Genomic DNA, 27,954 nt, shown 5'->3' on the forward strand with positions numbered 1-27,954 from the left:
GGCGACCCTCTAAAGCTTCATAAAGGATTGCACTACACATCCCAGAATAAATAAAGAGGACGCCAATGGTAGCCCAACCCGGAGTTTCCGGGGCACCTGGGCAGAGCCTGCTCAGCGCCTTCCTCTCGGCAGCTGCGGTGAGATGCCCGCGAGATGCCTGCACACGCGTCCGTGAGGCCCGCACACCCAAGGAGATGTCCTTCCCTCTCTGATCCACACTCCTTAACCCGCACCTGCCTGGGCCCAGCTCGCACCACAGCTCCGCTCCCCGCTGCGCCCCTGCCCCAGTGCCACCAGAGGGCAGTTTTAAAGGACAGTATTCTTCTCTGCATCTCCCTTTATCTTTTGAATCTTCAGGTCTTTGTCTGGGGCCTCACTGCAAGGCCTCCACTCCTGCCTGCCATCCACTCCATCATCCTCTCCTCCTCATGCCCAGGGGAAGGACTTTCAACTCATGCACGCAGGTTCCAGTGCTCTCCTGGCTGCAGTGGGCATCCACTGCTTTTGCTTGCCCAGCATCCAGCCCCTCCTCCTTCTGGAAACGGGACTTTAATCTTCCTTTCAGGGGCCTCTTCTCTCCTGCTCTCAGTCCACACAGCGTCAGCAGGGCAGACTGCGACCCCAGCTCCAAAAGCAGACACACAACCTGGGGCCTGGCTAATAAGCACATTCTACCCCCGTGGACACAGAAATAGCCAAGGATGGGCAAATGATTCAAGTCGTTATAAATACGGCCGAGGTGGGCCAATGACCTTTACCCCTGGGATTTTGCTGGACCTACTAAAAAGTATCACTCTTTCTGCTGCAGTGGCTCAGTTAGCATGAAGAAGAAGTAAGCCTGAAGCTGCTGGGAGACGTCCTTGTTACCACTTGGAGAGAGCCTACCTGAGGTATAAAAAGCACCTGGATCCAGACATGCCTGAAGCACACATAGACATTTCCATTATATGCGCCAACTAATTACCAGTTTCTTAATTTTTGTTTTTGCTTAACCCAGTTTGAGAGGAGATTCTATCACTTGCATCAGAAAGAATTCCGATTTCTACAAGGTTCAGGGTCCCCATGGTGAAGAGGAGGGGCTGGGGTCTCAGGACCGCGGGGGACTCACCCTCGTCTGTGATGGTGCCGCTGCTGGAGCCCCCGCTGCTCTTGGACTGCCGGTGGGACGAGGAGGAGGACACCGAGGACTCGGCCGCGTGCCCTTTGGGTGACGGGGAGGGCGTGAGGGTGGGCGAGGTGCTTTTGGAGGTAGTCGAAGTTCCAGACGGAGGCCTTTTGCTCGTCTCCAGTTTCTGCAGGAAAGAGTAAGACAAATTCATAAGCCATCACCTGGAGGGTGGAAATGATTAAAAGGGACACCCCCAACAAGGAACACGGGTGATATCCGCTCAACAGAATCTAGCCGGGACTGCGGAATCTACTTAGACAAACACGCGGAGCAGAAAGAGCGTTACCAGAACAGTTACAGGCACACCCTCCCCTGGAGCAGAGGGCTGGCGTGGGATGGAGAACGCGGCCCCCGAAGCCAGGAACCCCGAGGACCAGTCCTGCACCCACTGCCCGGGGTCTGTGGTGAAGCCCTCACGTCTCAGTGAGCCCGGCTCTGAACCGGCAGTGGGGCTCATGCACATACCGAGCCCCTTTCTGCTCTTATGTCCCTTCATCGAAACCAGTCACTTCAGCCTTTCACCAAAGGACACGTTATTTTTCCCACTTTGTGTGTGTGTGTGTCACTCAGCTTTAAAAAAAAAAAGTTTATTTGGAAATAATTTTAGACTTACAAAAGAGTCACAAAGATAGAGCAGAGCGCTCCTGCACCTCTCTCAGCCAGCTTCCCTGATGTTAACATCTTACGAAACCAGAGTGCGACTATCGAAGCTAAGAAATTAAACCTGGGACAACACTATTAGCCAAACTACAGACTCCACTCAGGGGCCACGGCGGTCCCACTAATGCCTTCTTCTGATCCGGGACGGGCCCAGGAGCCCAGGTCGCACTGACTTGTCACATCCCCTCGGTCTCCTCCGGTCTCTGACAGCTCCTCAGTCCTGCCTTGTCTTTCATGACCTTGACACTTCTGCAGAGTCCTGCAGCCTGTATTTGCAGCCTGTCCCTCAGTTTGGGTTTCTCTAATGTCTTCTCATCATTAGATTTCTGGATGGATTTTGGGCTGAGGACCACAGAGGCCATGTGCCATTCCCAGTGCATCTTGCGGGAGGCTCAGAGCATCACATCTTACCATCACTTCGTTCAGGTGCTGTCTGTCAGGTCTCTCCATGGTGAAGTTACTGTTTTTCCCCTTATAATTAATAAATATTTGAAAGAGATATTTTGAGCTAACTATCTTGTTTTTCCTTAAAGTCCTGCCCACTGATGGAGGATTCTTTGGTGGATCTCGTCTGGAGCAGTTACCACTGTGACGTTCTAATGGGGAGTTGCTATTTCCCTAATTCCCCCCACATTTATTCTCCGGAATTCTTCTGTAAGGAAGAGGGCTTCCTTCCCTCCCTTTGTTCAGCGCTTTACTCACCTCAGTGCGGGCTCGTGGATGTTTCTCTTATTCTTTGGGCTATAATCCAATGCTGCTGTTATTTATTTTACAGCTGCTCAAAGGGTCGCAGCTTTGGCCATTGAGACTGGTTCCTGTGTCCTTTGACAAGCCCGTCTTTTTTCTCTCTTTCTTTTTAAAAGCATTTCCTGATTTTATGACACCACAGAATGTGTCAGGCTCACCTTGTGATTTCACTGACCGAGCACGGGAATAAACCACTTCCCCAAGGCCCTGGTCCCTTTACTTGGAGAATGGTACTTAGAAACCAAAATCTGGGGACTAGATTGCTCATTGCTACTGGGATGTCACTGCTTCCTGACCCCCTAGTGGACAGAGCAAGGAAAGAGAAGAAGTATCCTGACCCATGTGGACACACACGGCCACAGTTACTTTTCTATCTATCAATCCGTATGCGTACATTTACAAATTCACACTGATTTATACTGACACCTCCGACTTCAATCAACATCCAGAGGATTGTTCTAGCAGTTCCCTTTTGATTCAATCTCTGACAGTAAAAAACTAAGTTCATCACAATTACTTATTTGTTAAACCCTAGAATATACGTAAAGTGTATATACACACCAAAAGTATATATATATATCTGTAAGGTGGTTTCAGAATTTAACACACATCGCTGCAAGAAAAAGACCTCTCAACCAGAGGACAGTGCTTGTGTCTGGCTCCTTCAGCCTTCAGACTTCCCATATCCACGTGACATCCAGCTCCCCGACCACCTACGGCATGGTTACGTCATCCATTCGTAAGAGAGTTAGATCTGGGGTCATGTCTGCATCATCTTTGGTTCCTGCTTGGTTCTGTTTTTGAATTTGCATACAGTAGAAATAACTCTGTTGTGCACCATTCTGTGGGTTTCGACAAATGCATAGTTGTGTACTCACTGACAGAGTACCACACAGAACAGCTCCATCATCGCCCAAATTCTCTTATGCTGTCCCTGTCTAGTCAATCCCTGCCCCCATCCCAACCCATGGAAATAACTGATCTATTTTCCATCCCTGTAGTTTTGTCTTTTCCAGAACGCCATAAAAAATGGAATCACATAATATGTAGACTTTTGAGTCTGGCTCAGCAGAATGCCTTTAAGGTCCATTCAAGTTACTGCATGAATCAAGAGTGTGCTCCTTTCCACTGCTGAGTAGTATCCCACTGCGTGGACGTACCACAGTTAGTTTATCCATGTGTTAATGAGATCTTTCTGGTTTTGGGTGATTATGGGGAAAAAAAACTGCTATAGACATTCACAAACAGATTTTTGTATGAATAGAAGTTTTTAAAAATTCACTTGAGTAAACACCCAGGAGTGAGAGAGCCAGCTCATATGGTACGCATGTGTTTAGTTTTACAAGAAACTGCCAAACTTTTCCGAGGCGGCTGTACCATTTTGCACTCCCACCAGCACTGAACGAGACTTCCAGTAGTTCCACATTCTCACCAGCACTTGTACCTTTTAAAAAAATTTTTAAGTTTTAGCCAGTCTAATTGGTGCATAGAGCTATCTCACCATGGTTTTAACGTGCGTTTCCCTAATAATTAACAAAGTTACACGTCTTTTCCTATGTTTATTTGCCATTTGTGTATCTTTGATGAAGTCTATTCAGATATTTTGCCCATTTTTAAATTTGTTGGTTGTTTTCTTATTGTTGAGTTTTAAGAGTTCTTTATTCAGTAGTTTAAACATGAAGTGGCTAGATGTGCTCTTTTTGCTATTTATCCTATTTAGTGTCTTCTGAACTTCCTGGATTTGTGGTTTAGTATCTATCGTTAGCTTGGGGAAATTCTCAGTCATTATTTTTAAATATTCCTTCTGCCTGCCATTCTGTCTGTCTCTCTCTGTCCCTTCAGGGATCCTGATCACCTGTACGCGAGAGCATCTGCGATCAGCCCACGACTTTTAAATATTCCTTCTGCCTGTCATTCTGTCTGTCTCTCTCTGTCCCTTCAGGGATCCTGATCACCTGTACGCGAGAGCATCTGCGATCAGCCCACGACTTTTAAATATTCCTTCTGCCTGCCATTCTGTCTGTCTCTCTCTGTCCCTTCAGGGATCCTGATCACCTGTATGCGAGAGCATCTGCGATCAGCCCACGACTTTTAAATATTCCTTCTGCCTGCCATTCTGTCTGTCTCTCTCTGTCCCTTCAGGGATCCTGATCACCTGTACGCAAGAGCATCTGCGATCAGCCCACGACTTTCGGGCGCTCTGTGTCTTGTGTTCCTGTTTTCGTTTTAACTCCCTCCTCCCCTTGTGTTCAGTCAGGGTAATTTCTCGGGCCCTATCTTCAAGTTCACCGATTCTTCCCTTGGCTGTGTCAAGTCTCCTGAGGAGCCCATGGAAGGCATTCCTCCTCTCGGTTCCTGCGTTTTCCTTTCCAGCGTTTCCATTCGACTCTTCCTTACACCTTCCATCTCTCTGCTGAAGCAGTCAGTCACACGACCTTGCATGTTGTTCCAATTTTCCAGTAATGCCTTTAACACAGTAACTGTAGTTCTTTTAAATTCCCTGTCAGATCATTCCAACACCTGTGTCATATCTAAGTGGGATTCTGATAACTGCTTTGTTTCTTGTTTCTTGGGAGTGTAGTTTTTCTTTCTTTTTTGTATATGCTTTTTACTAAAAATTGATTATCTTGAGTATAATAAGGGAGACTAAGGTAAATAGTTTTTATGCCTGAAAATAGGTATGGCTTTCCTTCTGCGGAGCCTTTAATGCTCCTTCTAGCTAACTATTTCCCAGAGTGGAAATAGAAGGCGCCCTCTCAGGTTTTGAAAGATTTTGTCAATAAGCTGCCTATATTATTAATATTCTTCCCTCTGCTTTTTCTACAAAGGCATTCCCAGATAGAGCTTCCGATTGAGCAGGAGATAATTAGTATAATCCTACAAGACAGATCTATTTCAGCCAAAAGCAAAGAAACACGGTGTGTGGCCATGTTACGGGGGAGGGGGCAGGCAAGTATCTGAAGGACTCCCTGTGCCCCCAGTGTGGCCACCTGCACTGACGACGTCACCCCCACCCCGCCCTGGGCCACAGCTCTTGCTCTATAACTCTGTGTTCTCCTGCAGTGGCCACGCTGACCTGCTTCAACAACTTGACTGGTTTTCAACTCACGCCTTTGGCCACTGCCATGAGAACATGCCCAAGCTTGCTGTGGACACACACGGCCAGTTATCCTGGTCACCCCAGCTGACGGCCAGGCACGTAAGTGGTCCCCCCAGACCACAAGAACTGCCTAGCTAAGTATGGACTAAGCTGCCAACCTGCAGATTTGCAAGCTAAAGAAATGCTTTCTGTTTTAACCCACAGAGCTTTAGGGTAGAACAGAAAGCTGACATTCACAGCGGGCCTCTGGGCTCCCAGGGATCTGGGAAATGCTGGTGCCCACCCTCCTCCCTGACCGGGCCTCCTCAGACAACTGCGTGTGGGCAGCCCAGCCTGGCAAATACCCCACCACTACAGGGCTGCTGTTCCAAGCAAAGTACAAGAACCAGATTCAAGAGGCTCGTATTCTGAATACTCATTTCTAACTCTTCCTAAGGGAGTCTTTGAAAAGCACTTCGTGTCTCCATCTGGCTGTGGCGTCTCTGACAGAAAGGCTGCCCTGCGTCCTGTGACTGGGGGCAGCGGTTTCCAGGAGGCCTGGGCTGGGCTGGCGGCAACACTCTCTGGGGGTCAGGCAGACTCCCCATTTTCTGTCTTGGGAGACCCATTCAGTTACACTGGGTGGAGCCCAGAAACCTGAATTTTTAAACAGCTCCCCCAGGTTACAGCAGATGATTATGTGAAGAGTGTCAGGTGATTGTTGAACTGGGTCGTTTCCCCAGCTGATTGTTTCCCGAATGCATCTTTTAAGAAAGTCAATTTCCTTTCATCAGAATTTACTTGTCTATAGTCTAGCTATGATAGACGTATCCAAGTAAGGTAACGGGTAATATAATTTATAACTTAGACGCCTATTTCCAACACTGGTTAAAGGAAGTTAATAATAGCTAACACACCTAATAAGATCAAAATAGAAATAGAAAATACATGACAACAGAGAAGAGCACAATGCATCAAAGCTCCAGACTAGCTGACTTACTTTAATGAGTAGCTCTGAGTTTCCCAGTAGCCAAAGCAAAAAGAGAAACATAATAATTATATCATTCTTACCATCTGATGTATCAGTGTCAATAGAGACAGCTTTTCTAGAGCTGAATTCTAAAAGGAACTTAATTATACAGATCCTACTACACAAGTAATTTTAAACAAAATGTATAATATGCTAACGTATAAAGTGAGAGAAACTTTTTCTGGAGCTATATTGTAAAAGGAACCAGTTACACAGGTCCAACTGCATAAGAGACTTTGAATGACAGAGGTGGGAAGCCAACAGTGGTTGGCTGGAAATAAAGACCCTTCCTCACACACCCACGGAAACACCCACCCCTGGAGGCTCCTCTGGGCAAAGGGCAAAGGGCCGGGGCCTGCAGGAGATCTGACTTTTCTCAGGGAAAAAGCTTAACTCACCTAGGAAGCCTGATGAAGATGGGGTCATGCCCAGAGGCAGGGTCCTCAGAGGAGGAAAAGGGCTCCACTGCTCCACTGGGGCACCAGGAACCCACAGCCTAGGGGCTCCCTCCATTCACCAGCCCAGATGCAAGGGCCAATTCTGTTCCCGCAGAGGCGCTGTGGGGTTCCCGCCGCTGCGACCCCCAGAGGCTGACAGCGGCTCGGACCGCCCTGGGGCTGCGCAGAGGAGGACCCCCAGAGCAGGGGCCCACCCACCCTGCGCCCCCATACGCAGCCCTGGCAGGAACACGCACCTTGCCCCCGGGGCTACTGCCTGCAGGGGAGAGCGGGAGCTCGGGCGGGCTGGGGCCCAGCGCCGGCCCCACGGGACTTGACCGATGGCTGGCCTTCTGCTCCGACAGTCCAGCTGCCTTCTTCCTCTGGGCAGCGATTTGGGACAGGACACTGTCTACGCTGCCACCTGAGGGAACAGGAACAGGCATGAGGCCAGGGGTCCGGAGCAGAGCGACGTGGGCACGGGGGACTTCGTGCGGACTTGGCTGAGCTGGACAGTGGTTTCCCAGACCCCCTCCCAGTGTGGCTCGGCGTCAGGGGTGACCACGAGGGGACGATGCATGAGAACCGTGAGGCGGCCAGGACCAGCGGGTGTCACACTCCCAAGGCATCAGGGTAGAAGGCGGTGGAGGATGCGAGTGGCAGGGTCTTCCCCGCCCACGGCCAGCCATCCGCCCCGAGCAGGCACAGACCCGCGCTGGCTGGCTGTCTTCCCACAGCAGCCCCTCTGCTGTGCGGCCCACCGCCTCCCCCTGCACCTCCCTGGTTTCACCCACAGCCTGTCACTAACTTCCTCCCTCCATATGCTCAGGGGCTGCTTCCCCATGGACCCCAATGCATCCCTCCCTGCGACTCCCCCAGTCTCCCGCAACCCTGCATTCTTATGAGAGAAAGGGGGGAAGCGGTAAGGCGCGGGGCTGGGGCGGGGCTGGGGCGGGGCTGGAGGGGACCACAGACCACCGACACTCATGGAGTGTGTACCAGGCACCAGGCACGGCTGCCAACATTTTACATGGATAAACTGAGCCTTTCTAGAGGGCAAATTATCAAAAGCCTCAAAAACTGGCAAATTCCAGAGAACTAACGTTAAGCAAATCACCGACGAGGTGCCAAGCACAGAGGTGGGACGGCCTTACTTAGCGGGCTGTCCACAAGGGCAAACTCGAGAACATGCCCAGTGCTCAGCAAGACGGAACCGGCAAATGAAGGCGTGACACCTCACAGGAACGGGCTGCTGCTTGGTTATTAAGAGACGCTGCAGATAACTGTTGGACACGACAGGCGTTCACAGCACGATGGTGGCGCAGAGAGGAGAAGGGCCACAGCGTCTGCACGTCGGCGATGCGTGTGGCCGAGGCGGGCTCGGAAGTCAGACTGCTCGCCTTCAGGTCCCGGCTCTGCCCCTTCACAGCCCTGTGACCTTGACCAGTCACCTCACTTTCCCAAGCCCCGGCTCCCCATCTAAAATGGAGAGGACACCCTTGCAGGCTGCTGGGGGACTGAGGGAGGGCACCCACTGAATGGGCCTGGCCTGTGCCTGACACACACCACGTGCTCAACAAGTTGTTAGCCTACCTTCACGAAATACCTAGTCCTCATGCATAAAATACTCAGAAAAGATATGTACCAAAGTGTTAACGATGAGCCCTAGGGCGTGAGATGATACTTTTTTCAGTCTTTGCTTTTTTCTGGTGTTAAAGCTTTCCCCACAAGAAGCATACAGTCCTTATGTAACGGCATAAGGCAGAGATGTCCTTCCTGAAAAGCTAGTTTTGGTTAATCCTGGATGCCTTCGGGGAGGACTACAAAGGATGCTGTAAGTCCAAAATAACTGTGGGGCACTCCAGTTGGAGTCCTAATTGTCACCAACTTGCTGTGTGTCCCTGGGCAAATCTCTTGCCCACTCTGAGCTTCAGTTTCCTCATCTGTTCAGTGAAGGGGCAGGATGGGAAGCTGTCTAACGTTTAACCTTCAAGGATTTCAGACACTGTGAAAACACCATGCATTTCTCCTAATCTTTTATAAAATTTCCAAAAAATAAAGCATAATAGATTTTATTTTCTCCCTCTCCAATCCCCCTTGCCCCAAGAAAATGCATAAAAGACACTGTGAATTGTGAATCCACTGAAAAACCCCTTAGCCACATGAAGGAGAAAGACAGCGTCTGCCACTGTTTCTGGAACTGTCTGCAGAGCGAGCCCAGGGGGCAGTTCACACCCTGGGCCCCTAGAGATTTTCCCACATCCCCCAAGTGCCTGCCCAGGTACCCACCGGAGCGGCTGTGCAGCTCCCCGCCGTGCCTGCTCACACCCCCAACCCCACTGGAGCCGCCTGAGGAATGAGGGGAGTGGTTGAAGTTTCCAGAGTTGGTGGGAGAGGCGGGGCTTCTGGAGAGAGACGGAAATTTAACTGCTCTGACGGGAGTCTGCAAGAACAAGGCGGGCGTCTGGGTTAGGGTTTGCTGTTCCTTCCTCTGGACACACAGAATCCCCGTGGGGAGGGACCTGGAGTGCGGCTCCCTCACCCCCAGCCGAGGCTTGCATCCACCCACACGTCCCTGCTGCCAGTGCCCAGCCTGCTAGGGGCCTCCAAAAGGCTGGGAGTTCACTTCCACCTGCAGACAGCCCGACCGTCAGCACAGGCTGAGCCCCATGACACGGACCCCAGGGGCTACCCTGCCTTCAGCATCACCCAGCTCCTCCCATGCTGCAGACCAAGCACAGCCCCGTCCGGCCCGCTCCGAGCTCTCCAGGGCCGGGCCCTCGGTCTCCCACTGGTGATCACTCTCAAGACAGCCTGGGAGGCAGCAGCCAGCACAGGGGTCCAGCCCTACTTTATAGATATGGATGCCCCGCGCTTCTCCAGTCACTTGGCACACGGGGGCAGGGCCGGGTCCTGAACCCCCGTCTTCACTCTGCCCATGTACTGTACCCACAGGACAGAGTCAGTCGACACAGACGGAGACAGTCTCCCACAGTGAGGGATCACTTCAGTCATTACAGAGACACGCAAGGGCCCCAAAATCAGAGACCACTGTGGTTGAAAGGACAGAAGTCATGCTCCTTCTGGGTGCAAGACAACACCAATAGCGCACACAGTTGCCTCCTAGTGTTTGCTCTTGGTCATGGACCTGAGCAATAATATAATGTGGAGCTTCCTTAGAAACCAAGAACCTGGTTTCTGGGCCCACCCCACCCTGCCGGGTAATCTGCAGCAAACACTCCCCCTCTCTGGGTCCCAGTTCCCTCACCTACTGCATGGAAGGTGGATTAGATCGGGTCTCCAAACTGTGTTCCATGGAGCTCCAGGGCTCCAGATAGAGGACAGAGAAGAGGGGTCCCCACTTTCCTTTCCTTTGTCTGTTTACTTACTAAGTTCCTCTAGGATTTCCTCAGACAAAAGGATATCACATTTAAAAGTAAATAAAAACTTCAACCCCTCTGGATTAGCGGGTGAGGCCCCCTCTGACTGCGACACCCCACGGTTTCAGTGAGTGGAGAGTGACGCGTCAGCCCGTGCCAGCCTGGCGACTTACGCTGTCTGTGCTCCCACCGCCCACGCCTACTGCGTGGCCCCTGCTGGCTCTCTGGGGCAGCACAGTCTTCATGGGGTCTGCTTTCCCCGTGTGACACGTCCGGGACCGGTCGGAGCTCCACAGCTCAAAACTGGAAGGGGGTAAGAAAGGGGGGATGACAGCCTTCAGCTTGTCGCTCGGCGGTCTGGTGAAGGGCGCTCCGTTTCGAAGCTGGAAAAGACGGGCCGTGGGTTAGACGAGCCCAGGAGGGCGCCTGGCTCGGAAGAAGACTCCAGGTTTCCCTGCCTCTTGGACGACGGCACCCCACCGGCTCCCCGCCCAAGCCAGAAACCTGTGTGGAGCCCTCAGCGCGCCTCCCAGGGCCGGGCCGTGCACACGTCTGCTCTGCTCCCACTGCCAGCTGCTCCTGGCTCTCTCTGCAGCAGCACAATGAGAACGGGACGGGGCTGGAGAGAGGGCGGAGCCAGGTGGGGCCAGCATGCTGCGAGGGTGAGCATGGGAGCTGGCTGTGCAGGGGACGGCACCTGTCCCTGCAGTCAGAGGGGGCGTCGTGGAGGAGGGAGCCTGAAGGCCACTGCAAGCTGGCCCAGTGAGAACGAGGGAATGGGCAATGCAGACCAAGGGGACAGGATGGGGAAAGGCCTGGGGACCAGAGGAGCGGGACGAGTGTGCAGGACTGCAAGGAGACAGAGCTGAGGGCCTCTGGGGGGAGGGGTGCAGGGGACGGGGGGACTGGGGGGCCCAGGGGGCCCAGGCGAGCACCCTGTGAACCCGGCCAACGCTCCCTTCCCCATGCCATCACACCCTTCCTGCTCCAGCCACACCTCCCACTGCTGACATTTCTAACTGTAATTGAAATCTAAATTTTGAAAATGTGATCTGGGGTCAGTACAGAATCCACACGATGAGGACTGGAGGTTGTCAAGGAAAAGCATTCACACAGTCCACACTCACTTTAATTAAGAAAAGACAGTGAGCCCGCTGCCAGATGGAGCTCTGCGGGGAAGGGCTTCCCACGGCTAAACCCGCCTCGGGAGCCAGGCGGGCATCTCGCAAGGATGCCGCAAACGCCCACCGGCAGGCAGCCTGGCTATCCTCCACCTGCCGAGGGGCGGGCGGGCGCGTTGGCGCCCCTGACAGGGCACGCAGAGGAGCGACAGGGGAGCCAAGACGGAGGGGGGCACCCAGGCCTCGCAGCGGGCTGATCTGAGCTCTCCTGAGCCCTGAACCGGCGCTGCCCTGCTGGACCTGGGCAACCTCACCCAGCCCACAGGAGGGGGCCGGGAAGGGGACCGACCCGCAATGCAGCCACCACAGGGACGCCCCTCCCGGGAGAGACTGGGAACTGCTGTAAACTCTCTCTCATCAACCCAGGAATCCCATTTCTAGGTACTTATCCCCAGGCATAAGGACATTCACCAGAGCTGGTAAAACAACAACTAGAAACCCCAAAGTCCAAACGGTCAGCGCCCCTGGCCAGTCAGACACATCTCATGACGGCATGGGGCATTACGCGGCCACGAGACGTGGTGTGGCTGCAGAGCATTTAGGACACGGAACAGGTGGTCATGCCACACGCTCAGCACCCACGGGAAGATGGCGCCTCCCTCGAGGGCTGTCGGGAGGTCAAATGAGCGGAAGCGGGCAAAGCGATGGGAAGAGCGGCTGGTGCTTCCTGAGCACTGCGTGAGAGGCTGGCTGTTCCTACACGTAAATGGCATCGTAGTCACGGACGCTGGAAGGCAGGGGCTCCACAGAACACGCGGCAAAGGTCAACCGTGATCGCCAGCGTGATGGGCGGTGACTCTACGTTGCTTCTTTACACTTTACTGCCTCTTCCGAGATTTCAACCACAGCACTTCTGTCTTCACACTGACAGTCACTGTTGCTGCTTAACGACGTGATCAAACGTTGGGCGGGACGAGCACCCGCAGTCAGGGTACAGAGACGCCGAGTCCCGCCTGGGCCCGGCAGGGCGGGGGCAGAGAAGGCGGAGCCGGCTCAGCACACTCGGCTCCATGTGTCCTGTGGCACCTGAGGCCCCTCCAGAAGCGCCTCTGCCCCTTCTCCTCTCCAATGCTGCCCTCTCCTGGCCAGCCTCCAGATCAGGGTCTTAGAGCTAAACGGACTGGAGTCCAGCCCCAACCAGGAGGCTCAGTTCAGAGAAGAGCAAAGGAAGCCCAGAGACGTGAGGTAAGATGTCCAAAGTCAGACAGCAGATAACCGAGAGCTCATTCTGGGCTGGGCAATACGCTAACAACTTCCTTGGGAAGTTCTTATTTAAAATCGTTCCTGGGGATGATTTTATTAACGAACCACAGCTGTGAGGGAGAGCATCCCCGACGTCAGAGATTGCTAGCTGTCCCCAGTATCCATCTTCCACATCTTCCTTAGTAGACACCCCTGATGTTTAGATGGGCACGAAACCACCTGGAACAAAGACTTCATTTCCCAGCCTCCTTTGCAGTGTGACATGCTCACGTGACTAAACTCTGGCTGATTTGATGCAAGCAGGAGTGCCACGTGAATTCTCAGAAAACTTCTTTAAAGACATGTGGCACATGCCCACAGCCACCTTTTCTCCCCTCATTTTTCCTGCTGCCTAGAATGAGGCAGTAATGGCCAGAGCTCTGGCAGCCATCTTGTACCAAGAGGTGACCTTGGTAATAAAAGCCATGCATTGGAGACCAACAGGTAGAAGGGACCTTGGTCCCTAGCTCCATGAAACGACATACCAATCCCGAACTCTACTTGAGAGAAATAAGCCACTGTCTTATTTATGCCACTGTTATTTGGGGACTTCTGGTACTCATAGATGAACCTAATCCTGATACATCTCTAGTTTATAGATGAGGAAACTGAGGCCTCTCAGGCTGGAAAGAGAACCCTCCCCCGTGAGTCCTCTCCCCCGGCTCTCCATAACCCAAACGAAGGGTCCAGTGTCACCCATCAAGTTCTGCTCCTCCAACGCCCCGTCGTCAGTGCTGACTCCCTGCCAGCACTGAGCACCTGCACAGCCTCCCCCGCGGGTTAGGGCGGGATCGTCCCGCTCCTCGGTGCCGGAGCTGTACCCTGTTACAGCGTCGACATCACCCCACCTGTGAGCACCACAGAGAGAGACGAACATCCACCCTCCTCGTAAACCCATCACCTACCGACCGGCGGGGACTGAGGCGCTTTCCAAAGGGCCCTCACTCACCATGGTTGTCAGCAGTACATCCTCCTTCTCTCCTCTCGTGCTCCCAGGACCTGAGGGACAAATGAAGTTTCCTGAAACGACCCCCACCATGAGCTCCTGGCAGGGGGATGAGAGATGAGGCGGCCTCCATCCTGGAGAACCAACTCCCCCGGGTGATTAAATATTTAATAACTGGTAGTCAATATCTGAAGAGAAGGAAAGCATCTAAAAGGAATCTCAGAGCGCGTGCTCAGCTTTCCCATAAACCACTGTCATGCCGGGTCAGACCGCAGTGACCCGGCTCGACAGTCTGTCTCGGACAGCGGTGCTGAGGAGCCAGTCTGGGTGCACGCAGTCTGCCTGTCAGAAGGACCTGATCTAATTAATCCCAGTCAGTGTGGCGACCTCCTTCAGCGCCCTGGGAAAATCATCCAACTGTTGAATACCTCCAATGGTGGGGAGCTCACCACCCTTTCTCCCAGGTAACTCATTCTATTTCGAACACTGTCAGAGCCAGAGACCAGCCACCCTTGACGGCAAAGGCAAGAGGGAGGAGGTCCCTCAGCAGGGCCAATGGGACAGGAACCTGGGGTCTTAGACACTAGCTTCCCTGTTCATCACGCTGACAGCATTTGTGTCCCTGTCAGACCAGCCACCCTGCTCCAGTGTCACATTCCAACATCACTTTGCCTCTGTCATCAGCCCAGGAGGGAGGACAGAGGGGAGAGGACTTGCGTTTGACCATTCTGGAAATTCTACCACACATGCAGCTTTTTCTTACCATTGTCTTTCGTTGTGGGGGCCACATCGGGGAGCCCAGAGCGGCTTGTCTTGTCCTGGGGGGCCGCCCTCATTGTGGAGTCCAGCGCTGGCTCCGGCTCGTCACAGAAGGGCAACGGCTGGTTGCTGGACAGCCCACGAGGCAGGGTCTGCATGAGTTTGAGCTTCCGGAACCGATTGGACATCCGGTTCCACCAGGACTGCAAGAGAATGCAGAGCAGAGGTCACGCCCTGGGAACACCTAGCCCCAGATAGTGACTGCACTTCACACGTGCTTCCCCACCCCCTTCTGGGCCCATAGCAGGCATTACCAATCGACCATAGCACATCTTCCCAAAAAGCCACGGTTCTCTCTAGGTCCTTTCCAACCGGCCCTTAGGGGCCATTTCCAACAGGCTGGAGGTGGCAGAGAGCCCTGTTTGCCACTTCTCGTCTAATCAACAGCCTCACTGTACACACTGCGAAACCGAGACCGAGATAGGGTGCCAACTCACTCCAGGTCCTACAGTGAGTCAGGGACAGACAGGTGGACACAGAAGCAATGCCAAACACCTTAACATCCGTCACTGCATGACCTCTTTCCCCCTGTGCCAGTGATGTGAGGGGTGTCAGGGTGTCCACGCCAGGGCCTGGGCCCTCTGCTCCTATAGCTGATGCCTCCTTGCCTGGGGCGAGGACAGGGGCCACCCAGGGTGTCCTCATAACCCCAGTCAGCTCGGAGGGAGGCTGGGAGGGTCCGGCCCATGGAGACGGCAGGGCAGAGAGGGTGAAGGGACCTATGCAAACATGGCGAGGAAGACCCGGGGGCTCAAGGGGGATACAAACACAAAAGGAACGCCAAGCCCACAGGTGGGAGAAGGTGCTGGAACCCCACACTGGATGGGGGAAAAATAAGTTTGATTTCAACCAAGTAGAGCAGGATGGGAGGATGAAAAATTAAAATACTTGGCTTGAGTTAGAAATGAGCACCTGGAGCTGGGTTTGGGGGTTTGGGGAAGAGGCCGACGGGGGCCTGTGGGCCACACAGAGATCCCAGAATGGCACCATCAGCAGACATTCCACATACTAAAGCAGAGGCCGCAGACGGCCTGAGGAGAGGTATTTGATTTGGCCAGCTCAGTACTACATCATGCAGAACTTTACAAAATTCCCTACATTTATAAATTGAGTTCCCACATCAAAATCTGGATTTCCAGTTTCTTCTGGAAAAAAATGGGAAGATCTGGGCAACGCAGACCCGTATTCTGGCAAAGCAGCCACTGCTGCCACCAAGTGGCTACGATCACCCCGGTTTTCCCTGGTCCTCACTACTCCCTACTGCCCACCTCCAGCCTACCTCTCACCCCTGCTGGGCCCCCTACCCCAGCCGAAACCAGCCCTGGGTTAACAGGCCATGGTGGGCATCCCTGCCCCACTGATCCAGCTCTCCGACGCCCTTCAAGACAGGAAAAGGCAAACCTTGAGCCCGCCTTTGTCATCGGGTAGCACAGGGACAGTCCAGGGCTGCCGCACCCTCGAGTGGGGCGGGGGTGGTGGGTGGCCCGGCCGGCCTTTGTCTTTATTCACCTGCATGCAGACAGACGCCAGCAGTCGAACAAGTTCCGTGTCTATGGGTACAAAAGGCAGCGTTTTACCCACAAATATGTCTGTCGAGCCAAGGGGCGGGGGCCCAAGATGACCCCCATCAGCCTTAGAATGTGGCCTGCAGCCCCACGTCCATGTTCCTCCAGGGTCAGGCGCCTGCCTCTCCACCTGATCTTTGGAAGGTGGCAAACAGGCCAGCATGGCTTGAGCCACTTCACCGGAGAGAAAAGCCAGAGGGCCTCGCCCCACAGGAAGGCAGGGGCTGGTGTGCTTAAAAAGCACAGGTTCTGCGGCCAGACAGCAGAGGTTCAAACACTGCCTCCGCCCCTCCAGGGCTGCGCAACTGCGGGTGAATTAAGCAACTTCTCTGTGCCTCTGTAAAATGGGGGGGACATTAGCACACACTACATAAAGGTCTTGGGAGGATCAAGAAAATTCCTGGCATTCGATAAGTGCTTAAGAAAGGTTAAGTATTATTAATTATTATCAAACTATTTTTAAAAGGCTATAAAAAAAGATTGAGAAGAAACTACTACAACCTATTAAGAGCGCTTTTCTCTAAACAACTGTTTCTTTTTTTCTCTCCCAGCGTTCCATAATAAGCATGTTTCTTCAAAAATTTCGGGCAAAATCTTCATTTAAAAGCCCACTAGGAAAAAAAAAATCCACTGTGGGTAGATGGTTCTACTGGGAAAAGGAAGGGAGGACATGGGTGGGGAGTGAGAGAGAAGAGACATATGGAAAGAGACAAGTGTGTCAGAGAAGAGCGTGTGCGACGCAGCCCGGGGCCGTGGGGGACTCTGATTCTGGACACCGTGACCTCTTGACACGCGAGCACAGCCCCCATAGGCAGAGTGAGAGCACTGGACCTGGGCGGAGGCCCCCACTCTCCAGCTGGGGCCAGTCGTGTCCCTGGTCTCGGTCACCCCGCCCCCGGCATGAGAGGATGTAAAGCTGCTTCCCCCGGCACACACTGCAAGGATGGGGTGGAACCAAGCGCGTGTCTGTGGCATCTGTGATGTGCGGGCCTGCAGTGGGGAGGGGTGGCGAGGGTGACACTGCCGGCAACGAAGGGCGCCCAGCCTGCCACCCGCCCTAGCTACAGGCGGCAGCAGCAGTAACCCTACTTGGATCGCGGAGGTGGGAGTTCTCTCCCCAGGCAGCAGGCTGGTATGCGGCTCAGGGCTCAAAGCTTGGGGCTCAGGAGGGCCTCCCAGCTTCTCCCTCTCTGGGCTGAAACTCTGGGGTAGTAGGAGAGACGACAGACAGAGAGGCTCTGCCCCTTGAGTTGGCTATTTGGAAGCCCCAGGTCCCAGATGAGGGCCCGTCACAGTCGGGGCAGGTCTGAGGGGGGCAGCAGGTGCCAGCTGGGGACCAAGAGAGGTAGGCCAGTAACAGCGACAGTCCCGGCACGGTGCCCTCGAGCCAGTGACCTCCACCCACACAATGAAGCCGAGGGGCATGCTCCACCTCTGATTCTGCTCGTCGGATGGCCCCTGCAGTTTCCTCCGGAGCCACCCGGAGTTCCTGGCTGCAAAGCGCAGCCACCGTTCTAGGATTTGCATGGACTGCCAAGGCAGACCCACGCCCTGCTGCCCTTCCCCCTGGGAGGCCCAGCAGGCTGGCACTGGGAGAGGCCGCAGGGACCACCTGGTCTCAGCTCAGCCCCCTAGGAAGGGAGCGACTTGCCTAAGGCCACACGGCGAGCTCGTGGGGCTTGAGAGCGGCCTCCCCCAGGAATGAGGAAGTGCTTAAGACGCAGGTGAGCATCTCAATCCCAGCCAGAGAAAGGCTGGCGGGCTTAAAACTCTTTTCCTGAAACAACCCACCAGGATCACTCAGCAGCATCACTAGGTCAAAGGCCGTGTACCCGTTTTTTGCACGAAGAGTGACATCAGCTCCCTGGTTTAGCAGGTATTTGACAATTTCCTTATTCCTGGGGAAGAAAGAAAAAGCCAGAGTTAAACCCACTGGAAGTGAAGGCGTGGCTTTGCTTCTGGGCAACAAGCCTGTGACTACATGCAGCGCCTGTCTCCAAGCGTGGGACTGCAGGCCTCTCAGCTCGTTCCCCACCCCTTGGGCAGGCCAGCCGCTCATGATGGAAATCAAAGCCTCGTGGAACCTTCTAGAACAGATGAAAACCAAAGGCTCTGCCCAAAAACTACTGTCCGCCACGACCACACACAGACCCCACTCCCCCCCACCCAAATCAGGACCCCTGCATGTCAAACAGGAAGCCTTGAGCGGGCCAAGCTGGCTGACGCGGAAGTCTGAGGCCCGTCAGACAAGAACGCAAAGTGCTCGCGGTGACGCAGGCAGGTGCTAGGATCAGCTGAAACAGGGCAGGGGAGGAGCCCCCAGCCCGGAACCAGACCACTCAGCAGCCCCAAGACTGCGCACAGACCCTGCCTCACAGCCAGCTGACCCAGGAGGCCTCCAGGAGGATGACGGGGTGACAAGGGGTTCAGACGCACCAGTCAACACCGACGCCTATTCAAAAGGAGAGGCTCGGGCCAGTCAGCCCCGGACATCTCCAGGGAGCCAACGGGATGAATGGCCAACGTGCATTCCCAATAGGGGCACCTTAGGGCGGCCACTCGACATCAGCGTGAAAACTCCAAGTGAACCAATCACTCTGTTCGATTGAAATCAACCTACAGAAACTTATCTCTCTGCTTGAATCGTTCCTGGTGCATGGTTTTCACGGCCACTGGTGACACTCTGAGATGAGGTCGGGGACATCTGGGCATAGGAGGGTGGGAATGCAGGACAGAACAAGCCTGCGCTGCTTTAATCTTTTCTGTGTGCCTCAATGTCTCCACGACCCTGGGGATTATCTGCAGCATCTCAGGACCAGACAGCCCCATCAAGGACCCCAGCTCAGCCTGAGCACCCTATCAGCCTGACCGCTGAGGGGCGCAGCTGGCACTGACCCGTGGTAGGTGGCCTGCATGAGGGCCGTCCAGCCGTGCGCGCTGTCCTGCTTGTCGACATCGGCACGCCTCTCCACCAGCAGCTGCACCAGAGGCAGCTGCCCCATGACGGCGGCCAGCATCAGGGGTGTTGCCCCGTCCCCGTTGACCAGGTTCACGTGTGTGGGGTCTTCGTCGGCAATCTCTTTGACCAGCTGGAAGTTTCCTGCAAACAGAAGCAGGGGTCCTGATGATCCACAAGCCTGCCACTCAGCTAATTCCAGTGGGTTCGTTTAACCAACACTAGCTGAGCCGGCCTCTACACTGGGCTACCAGCCATCACAGGGGCGACAAAGCTGAGTTAGGGGTAGCCCCCATGTCAAATCCCTCAGTCTTTGAGGGACAGAGAGGAACATAAAGATGGCTTTACTAAAAGAGAGAAGTGTTGGTATCTTAGGAAACGAGATAAAGGAGACAGGGGAAGGGCAAGGCACCTGCAGAAGGAGGGATCAGGGAGGGCTTCCTGGAGGCAGGGTCTATACCAGGAGAGGAAATTTTAAGCTAAATAGCCCTTCATCACAAAGAGCCTGGAGTGGGTAGGTGGGCAGCCAGGCATTCAGAGGTGGGGAAAAGGCAGGATAAGCCATGGGGTCTGGCGGGAAATGGGGAGGCAGCGTGGGAGGGTGGTCTGGAATCTGTGTAAAACTCCAGCCCCCAAGCTCAGAACCTCCCAAGTCAGAAAACAACAACGTGCCCGTTCCTTCCTCCAGCGCTCTGGGTGGCCTTGAAGGGGACTACGAATACTGGGCAGGGAGAAGGTGGCACTGAATTCTTAGCTATCCAGAAAGATTTTTCAAAGCGCTTACCCATTTTCAATGCATGGAAAATATCAGGTCGCCTTTTCTCCTCATCTGGGTAAACAAAGATGTCCAAAGTTAAGCACAGAAAGGTTGACTATGACAGAAAAGTCACAAGGGTGCAACAACACAGCACAGCTTCAAAAACGGCCTACTTTTCAAAAGCAACCGAGCCCGAGACCTACGTGATGCACGAATCTGCAGCCCTCTGGAAGGCTCACGATCAGAGTCCAGAAACGCCTCACAGACAGATCTGGGGAGGCCACTCGGCCAAGGAAACAGGCGCCAGCAGACCACTTCCTGGTCCCAGGCTCACAAAGTAAGCATTTTTAGCCATTCCAAACTTTAGGATGTCCTTTCTTAGACGTGATAGAAAAGCATAGTCTTGGAAAAACCTGAGTTCCTATGACGATTTAAGAAAGAATCAATGATTCTTTTCTCCTAAAAACTAAACTAAATGGGCAAGCATGAGATAAATGCAGAGCAGAGACACTGCGCAGCCGAGCCCAGAGGGAGGTCACGGCATGGGTGCCACAAGAGCCCCATTTTTTTTCCTTTCCTTCCCAGTAAGAAGCAATCTGAGCAGGACCCTGAGTCACCCCTGCCCCAGACCCACAGACCCACTCCCTGCAGGCGGCTGCCCACCTCACGTCTTCATGCTGTCCCTCAGCCTAGCCCCCTGGCTGGTGCAGGACTCCCACCCATCCCCAAAGCCAGGCCTCGCTGCACCCCTCCATGCTAGCCCCTCCCTCACCTGCCCACCCATCACCCTCCTCCAAGCTTAGGCTAGTGGGGACCCCGCTCCTGTTGGAAAGTAGGCATCCTGGTGACCAGTCCCCTGGCTGGCGGTCGAACGCGGGAAGTCTGCAGCCTTTGACTAACTCCAGGATGGAGCAGCTGCGAGAGGCAACCTGTGGCTCTGGGCTGAATCTCTGGTCCAGACTGGGCCCTCGGGGGGCTGGGAGGAAACTGCCATGTGGCACGAGGAGCACTGAGTCTGGAGCCGGCACACAGGATGCGTGCACCTGTCTAGAGCGATCTGTCTCCTCACCACTGGAATGGGGATAACGTGCTAATGCGGGGACCACGTGGAGGTTGCAGGGATCAGGAACATGGATGAAAATATGCTTCAGAATGGTCAGGCCCTATCCAGAGAGCAACTGTTACCGTTCCTCATGACCAGCACTCACCCCAGCAAGCGTAACTTTAAAGGGCCAACTGACATGGAACCAAATGTCTGATTTTGCCTGTGAAATACCATTAAGAAACGACCCTGCATCTTAGCTTTAATAAATATGCCATGTTCCTTTAACTGTTTAAAAGTTTACTTTGCTGTGGGCCGAGGCCTTCTCATGCCAAGACCCTTTGACAGCAGAGTGTCACCAGGCCTTCGTGCTGGTTGCTAAGCAACCATCTGGTACAAATGAATCCCTGAGTGTCCAGTGTGACCCCAGGAGGCTGGGGCAGCTGTCCCCTGATGCCAGGTGGCCCTGGGCTGGTCCCTTCCTCACTTTGGGCTCCAATTTTTGCATCACTATCAGAGCAGCTCTGGGGACCTGGCTCCAGCCCAAGAACACCCACGTTGGGGATGGGGAGGGTATCACAATGACAGTTCCAGCCCCAGGGTCCCCTGTCCTGCAGCTAACGTGAGGGAAAGATCTGGGGGGCTCCAAGGCCCCGGTGGGGAGGATTTTCCGGCATCTCACGGAAAGAGCTGGGGGCTAGTATTACTTACTTAATAACCTGTCATTATTTATACCATGTCCTCTGCCCTCGCTGCTGTCCCACCTGAAGGTTCTTCCCTGAGGACCCGCATGGTGCACTCCCTCAGCTCCTCAGGGAGGCCACCAGCTGGCCCGTTTCACATGGCAGCTGCATGGCCCACCTCGGCCACTCCCAAACCCTCTACCGAGCCCTTGTCTGTCTTCTCCCCTAGCACGTGGCACCCACCGAGCTATGTAACTTAGCTTATTTGCTGGGCTCCTCCCAGTTGGCTGCAAGGTCCTCCAGGGCAAGGACCGGGGCTTGTTCCTGGTCGATTCCCAGGTGCCAAGAAGGGTGCCTGGTACAGAGCAGACACCCCACAAATATTTGCAGAATGACTGAATGAACGAATGGTCAACAAAAACAAGTAACAGCTTCTGTGTACCGAGCGCTGTCTGCACGCCAGGCGCCGGGACACACGCCTTACAGGCATCCTTTGACTGTCACTCAGGGAACCTCACAAGGCAAGTGCACTGACTATGACTGAAGGAGGACACTGAGATCCTGAAAGGACAACGAACATGCCCAAGGCCGCCCAGCCACAAAGTGGGAGCACAGAGCCTCAAACCTGGGTCCGGTCGACGGGGAGTCTACACCCGCAACCACACCCCGATCCCACCAAAGAAGACAACAGTAACAATAACGTGGCAACAGTGGCTGCCGCCATCTGTCTCGTGCTCCCTGGGCCAGGGTGGCCTCACTTAATCCTCACAGCAGCCCTGGGAGGGGGTGTTCCTGCCGTCCCAAATAGGGACGGCGAAACGAAGCTGGGTGAATTCAGGCAGTTGGTCCAAGGCCCCTCGGCGGGCAAGGCAGAGCCAGGGTTGATCCAAGCAGACGGTGACCTTGGGCACATTCCCATGTGTCTGAGACTCTGCTGGAAACAGGAAATCACCTCCCCAGGATGCCAGCACGATCCCTACTGAGGCCTGTGGGGAGCTAAGCGCCAAGACCACAGGCTGAGGGCAAGCTGAGGGACGGAAGGACAAGCCCCAGAAGAAGCACCGCCTGGAGCTCACAGCGGGCTCACGTTCTGGACCGTCCACTCGCAGCACCGGGACCTTGAGCAAGTTACTCTCCCTGCCAGCCTGACCTCCCCTGCCCGCACCACGGTGAACAGAGAGCCAGCAGGGTGAGACTCTGCGTGGAGGGTGTGCTGCGCACGGCAGGGACGTGAGGGGGCCGTCCCCGTCCCAACCTCAGCTACAGAAACAAACGTACCAACATCACGTTTAAAGGAGGCCCACAGCCTGTGTCGGGGAAAAAACCCTGTTTGAGGAGACCGGAGCCTTCATTTCTAACTGCACCACCACATTCGGGGCCAGGGGCCTCATGCACCCGACGCCACCTTGTTTTCTGCTCACGATCACCGGGTAGTCGTCATCATAACCCCATTTTACAGACGAGGCAAAGGAAGGCTCAGAAGAGCTCCGTGCTTGCGCAGCTCTCAAAGGCCCTGCCAGCGCTCGAACCAGGCGGCACCACGTCCCCGGGCTCTGCCCGCGGGATCCCTCACCTGCTGGGTGTCACTCACTCAGCTTCTCCCAGGTGTGCGACCTGTGCCCAGCTTCTGTCCCTCTCTGGGCCTCAGTTTCCCAATCTGCACAAGCTAAGAGGTCTCCTGGCTTCAGATAGGTTTTCCTGAACTTCACTCCTTTTTCCTCTCTGTGTAGGTGTCCTCTTTATTTTTGCCATCTCTCTGTCATTACAGGGTCTTTAAACTTGCTTACTTCAGAGTTGTTCTGATTGGCTGATGCATTTCTAAGAAGCTCTTCCCAAATTTGCAGCTTCTTTTGATGGGTGGGATGACTGCATCCTCTCTGGATGCTGCCGAACTTCTCCACACTTTCAGGTCTCTTTCGCCCTCTGTCTGAAGGCCTTTCCTCCTGATTTGTACCTTTCCGCCCCAGCTGCTCATGACAGCAGCCTGTCATGACGGCCTCGGCTGCCTCAGTCACGTCACTGGAGTCAGACCCATCAGAGAAAGAGGGACCCGAGGCCGTGGATGACACGCATTGCACAGGCCTACCGCACAGGATGGACTAGGGGCTTTGAAAGGCAGCAAGTCCTGTGGCAGGTTTGCTAAGGATTGTCCAGACAGCCCTTTAAATGCTAGAAAGATGGCAAAAAGAAAACAGAAACAGGACACATGAATAGGAGTTGAAAAAAGAGAAACTCAAAAGTGGCTGCCTGAGATGTTAAACAGTCTTTGGGGGCTGACCGCGGGTGGTCAAGCACACCGTCCTGGAGCAGGGGTTGGCAGACTATGGTCCTGCCTGTTCCTGTAATTACGGTTTTTATGGCTTTACTGCAACATAGCCATGCCCACTTGTTTACATATCACCTACGGCTGCTTTCACCCTAGCAGAACTGACGGAGTGGTTACACCAGAGCCGGTAGGGCCCACAAAGTCTAAAATATTTATTATCTGGTTCTTTACGGACAAAGCTTGCTGACCCCTGTTCTGGAAGGAGCGCAGGACCGCCTGCGTCAGGCTGCCCCGGCTAGGGAGGGGCCTTGCTATGTGGCTTCCCAGGCTCTGCCCGGAGCTACCAGATCTCTCCCTGGAGGGCGGGCCAGGAGCCCTGCACGTAACGGCACTGCCCACCGACTCCTATGCTCGGCACATCTAGGTCCCACCGTTCTGCAGGCTGGACTCTGACTTCTGCGGGCCCTTCCGGTAGGGCGATCCTCGGCTTCAGCCATTTAAACAGTGTGGGTCCTCTGTGAGTTAGCCACGGTGGGGCCTAGGGGAGGAGGGGCAGCCTGACCTGTCTTGGGCCTGACAGTGGTCAGTGGGTCCAGGTAATCTGCAAGGTCCCTGTGCTTGCGGTCCAGTGCGACCTCGAAGGCAGTCTTGTCCAGCACGCTGAGGTGGTCGGGGTTGGCCCCCTTCTCCACCAGCTGCTGGGCCATGCCGAGCCTCCCAGTGAGCGCTGCCAACATCAGCGGGCTCCAGCCCACGGTCCGGGCCGCGTGGCTGGGGTCTGCGCCCCACTCCATCAGCAGACGCACCACGGCCTCATGCCCGTGCTGGATGGCAGCCATCAGGGCCGTGATGTCCAGCCGCTCGTCCCTGCTGTCCCCAGCCCCTGGCTGCTCGCTTGAGGGGTTGTGACGGTCCACGAAGGCACCGGCTTCCAGGAGCAACTTCACCACGCCCAGGTGGCCGCCCCGAGAGGCCACCGTGAGCACGCTGGCCCCCAGCCGGTTCTGGGCATTGACATCAGCCCCGTGATCCAAAAGGAGGTGTGCCACGCTCACGTGCCCAAACCTGCCAGGAAGATGGAGAATTAGTGACACTACACACGGAGCACTGATAAGAAGACAGTGTACGCAATCCTCGTTTGTCATTAATTATTAAAGTCCTAGAAGCTGCTTAGAGTAAAAGGCCTTCTGCTGCTGCCAGGCACTGTGCTGGCCCTGCATATACACCACCACAAAGGTGAGCACTGTCCTGTCTGGGTTCGAATCCCGCTCTGCCATCCACTAACTGCACGACCTTGAGAGAGAACTTCAGCTTCTTTGTGCCTTCATTTCCTCCTCTGTAAAATGGGCTTATAATTGTATCTACTTCAAGGGAATGCTGAGGATTAAATGAGTCAACACACATAAATATATCATAAAGATGCAATACACATAAAGCATCTAGAACAGCGCTTGACAGAAGGAAGCACCACATACATTAGCTTTATCATCGTAATCATTTTACATTATGCAACGTGCAAGGTCACCCAGCCGGAAGGGCCGGCGTCAGGGTCAGAACCCAGGCCTGTCTGAATCCTGCCGCCCTTGCTTCCTCCCCTACACCACCCGCCTCCTGCGTCTCAGAGGCTCACTCTATTCTGCTTTACAGCCTGGTAATCTCTCTACCTCTGCTCTGACCTCCCATGGGCAGGGCCCTGTCTGACTCACACCCACCCTTCCCCTCCCCAAATGTACACACGAAGAAAGTCCTTAGGGAGGAGACAGCAGCAGACCCCTTGCCAAGAGGTGTGGCGGGGCTGTGGTCAGCAGAGATGGGCCTGGGCACCTCGAGTTGGCGGCCTGCTGCCACCTGCTGGCAGGAATGTCCGAAGCCGGACCTGAGCACTGGGCCTGGGCCAGACCCCCCTCAGTGAGGCTGGGAGGATGGCCCTGCAGGGACACTGGGGAGAGAGACCTGTGCCCACCAAGTCTCTGACACCAGGAAGACGAAAAGAGACGCCTCTTCCTGGCAGAATCTCCTCCTCCTTTTGCCGCCAGAGGGCAGAAATGTCCTGTTTTGCAGCATTTTTTGGACTCAGAGCTGGAAGGGGCCTTGGACTAACAAGGAAAGAATGACAAGAGGGGCTGGCCGTGCGGCACCAGGTCTCACGAGACCATAAAGCCTCTGTGGGCGGCTTTCTGAACCTCTTGCGTGCTCCTCTCCTCCTGGAGCCGGGTTCTGTACCTCATCGGAAGCCCAGGGCCTCCTCGATCCCTGAGGAGGCACGGCCAAGGCTGAACTCCGGGCTGAACTGATGAATACCTTCTGGGACGTGACCCTTAACAGCCCCGGGTCAGCTCAGCCTACGCAGCGCAGCCAGCAGAGGGAGAGCCCGGTGAACTGGCTCCCCCAGCTGCAGGGGGACTGGGCCTGTCCCCACTCTTCTGCGGAGCAGAGAGAGCACAGGTCAAGCTGAAATAAACACACACGCAGAAAGCTGCCACCCCGCCCAGTCGCCCTGTCCAGAGCTGCTCCTTCCTGCCCATCCTCCACGAGGATAGTCCCAAAAGCGAAAATGGTATTGCCAAACCCTAAAGCTGATGGCCACGTCCCAGCATCCCACTGCCTGAGGGAGGCCTGCTGACTTTGTCGACCTCACTTCCTCCCACTCCGCACCCTCCGGCACAGCCACCTGCCTGCGCTCATCAGCTGTACTCCTCCACACCTGTGCCTCCCACCTCTCTGACCAAGTACTCTCCTGCCCTCACCTACTCAGCACGCCCTTTCTGCTGCTTCGGGATTCAGCTCGGATCTCACCTCCTTTGAGCAGCTTCCCGACCACCCCCTCACTAGTTCAGGCACCCCTCATGGGAGCACCTGCAATTCCCTGTGCTCGCCTCTACTGGTACACCTGAGCCCTCCTGTAATTGTGTCTCCCTGTCAGACTGGGCACTCTCCAAGGACAGGGCTGGGGGCTGACCCACAGTGGAGCTCCGTCAACCTTGTCACATGAGTGAGTGAACCAATGACTGGCATAACCACACAGGGGATGGTCCAGAGACGGGCGGTGGAAACGGCTGAAGAACTGGCGCAACATGCCACAACCCGAAGAACCCACAACTAAAATATACAACTATGTACCGGGGGCGGACTCGGGGAGAAAAAGCAGGAAAAAAAAAAAGAAGACTGGCAACAGTTGTTAGCTCAGGTGCCAATCTCAGGGAAAAAAAAAAAAAGAACTGGTGTATCCCCCACTGGAGCAGAGAATTTTAAAAGATTACAGCCTCTACTTGTCAAGCATGAGGCAAAATCTAGTATAATTCCTAAGAGCAGATTACAAGGTACTGCCACATTTTTATCTCATTTGATCTTAATAAACTCTGAGATAAACTGATGATGCCCATTTCACAAATGAGCAAACTGAAGATTAAATAGAAGAGGACAATCCAGACTCTCTCGATTTGAATGTGACGGGGGCAAATCCGAGCCTAGACCCCAAAACCCCGAACCCCTGCTCTTCCATTCGAACAGATTCTCGCAGAGGAAGGACTGCATTTGAGCAGAAATGCTGACATCTGGAATACCTTCTGAACTCACGGGTGGCCCGAGGTCACTCAATTAGGTTGAAATATAAAGGGGCTCCAGGAAGGCTGAGAGCACGGTGCAGACGCTCCGCTTCTAGCAGGTACTTGCTGAGGACCGGGAAGGTGCGGCTGTCTCAGCAGCTGCTACTATTACCAGTTAATTTCAGCAATTAACACCTGTGTTTAAAGACCTGGCCCACACTCCCACCACTCAAAGCTCTGCCACACTGGCCGGGGAAATGAGGGCAGGAGAAGGAAAGCAGAGAGGTCACGGGTGAGGTCAGAGATAAGCACACACCACGCAACCTGTCCCTTGAGCACTGGGCAGACTCGGTGAGTAGCTTCCTTGTAGCCAACACCAAGAGGAAAACGGTCAGTGACAGGATTCACGGCTGAGAGCAGAGGCTGGGAGCACAGGCTCTGGTGCCACCTG

The 27,954-nt window shown here is 54.5% G+C and overlaps 1 protein-coding gene across 11 annotated transcripts in view; it reads right to left on the bottom strand.

The window, feature by feature from the left end:
* The window catches only part of ANKS6 (ankyrin repeat and sterile alpha motif domain containing 6), a 50,608-nt gene that overhangs the window by 17,304 nt on the left and 5,350 nt on the right, over window positions 1–27,954 (bottom strand). For 6 of the 11 annotated variants that reach the window (XR_011432531.1, XR_002804073.2, XR_011432529.1 and 3 more), the window contains exons 2-12: window positions 24,521–25,023; window positions 19,995–20,039; window positions 19,150–19,354; window positions 18,046–18,152; window positions 16,091–16,239; window positions 14,634–14,832; window positions 13,874–13,923; window positions 10,675–10,884; window positions 9,411–9,564; window positions 7,379–7,545; window positions 1,109–1,292 (exon numbers count right to left, since the gene is read on the bottom strand). Coding sequence is in view for 4 of the 11 variants with exons in the window: in XM_023629736.2 (XP_023485504.1) it covers window positions 1,109–1,292; window positions 7,379–7,545; window positions 9,411–9,564; window positions 10,675–10,884; window positions 13,874–13,923; window positions 14,634–14,832; window positions 16,091–16,239; window positions 18,046–18,152; window positions 19,150–19,354; window positions 19,995–20,039; window positions 24,521–25,023 (1,973 nt within the window). In the remaining 7 variants the exon portion in view is untranslated. Of the gene's footprint in view, window positions 1–1,108; window positions 1,293–6,654; window positions 7,546–9,410; window positions 9,565–10,674; window positions 10,885–13,873; window positions 13,924–14,633; window positions 14,833–16,090; window positions 16,240–18,045; window positions 18,153–19,149; window positions 19,355–19,994; window positions 20,040–24,520; window positions 25,024–27,954 lie in introns of those variants that run through there. The other 5 variants (XR_011432534.1, XM_070251239.1, XM_070251238.1 and 2 more) reach the window with 3 other exon arrangements.

Source organism: Equus caballus, chromosome 25, assembly GCF_041296265.1.
Source record: "Equus caballus isolate H_3958 breed thoroughbred chromosome 25, TB-T2T, whole genome shotgun sequence".
In the NCBI taxonomy this organism is placed as follows: domain Eukaryota; kingdom Metazoa; phylum Chordata; class Mammalia; order Perissodactyla; family Equidae; genus Equus; species Equus caballus.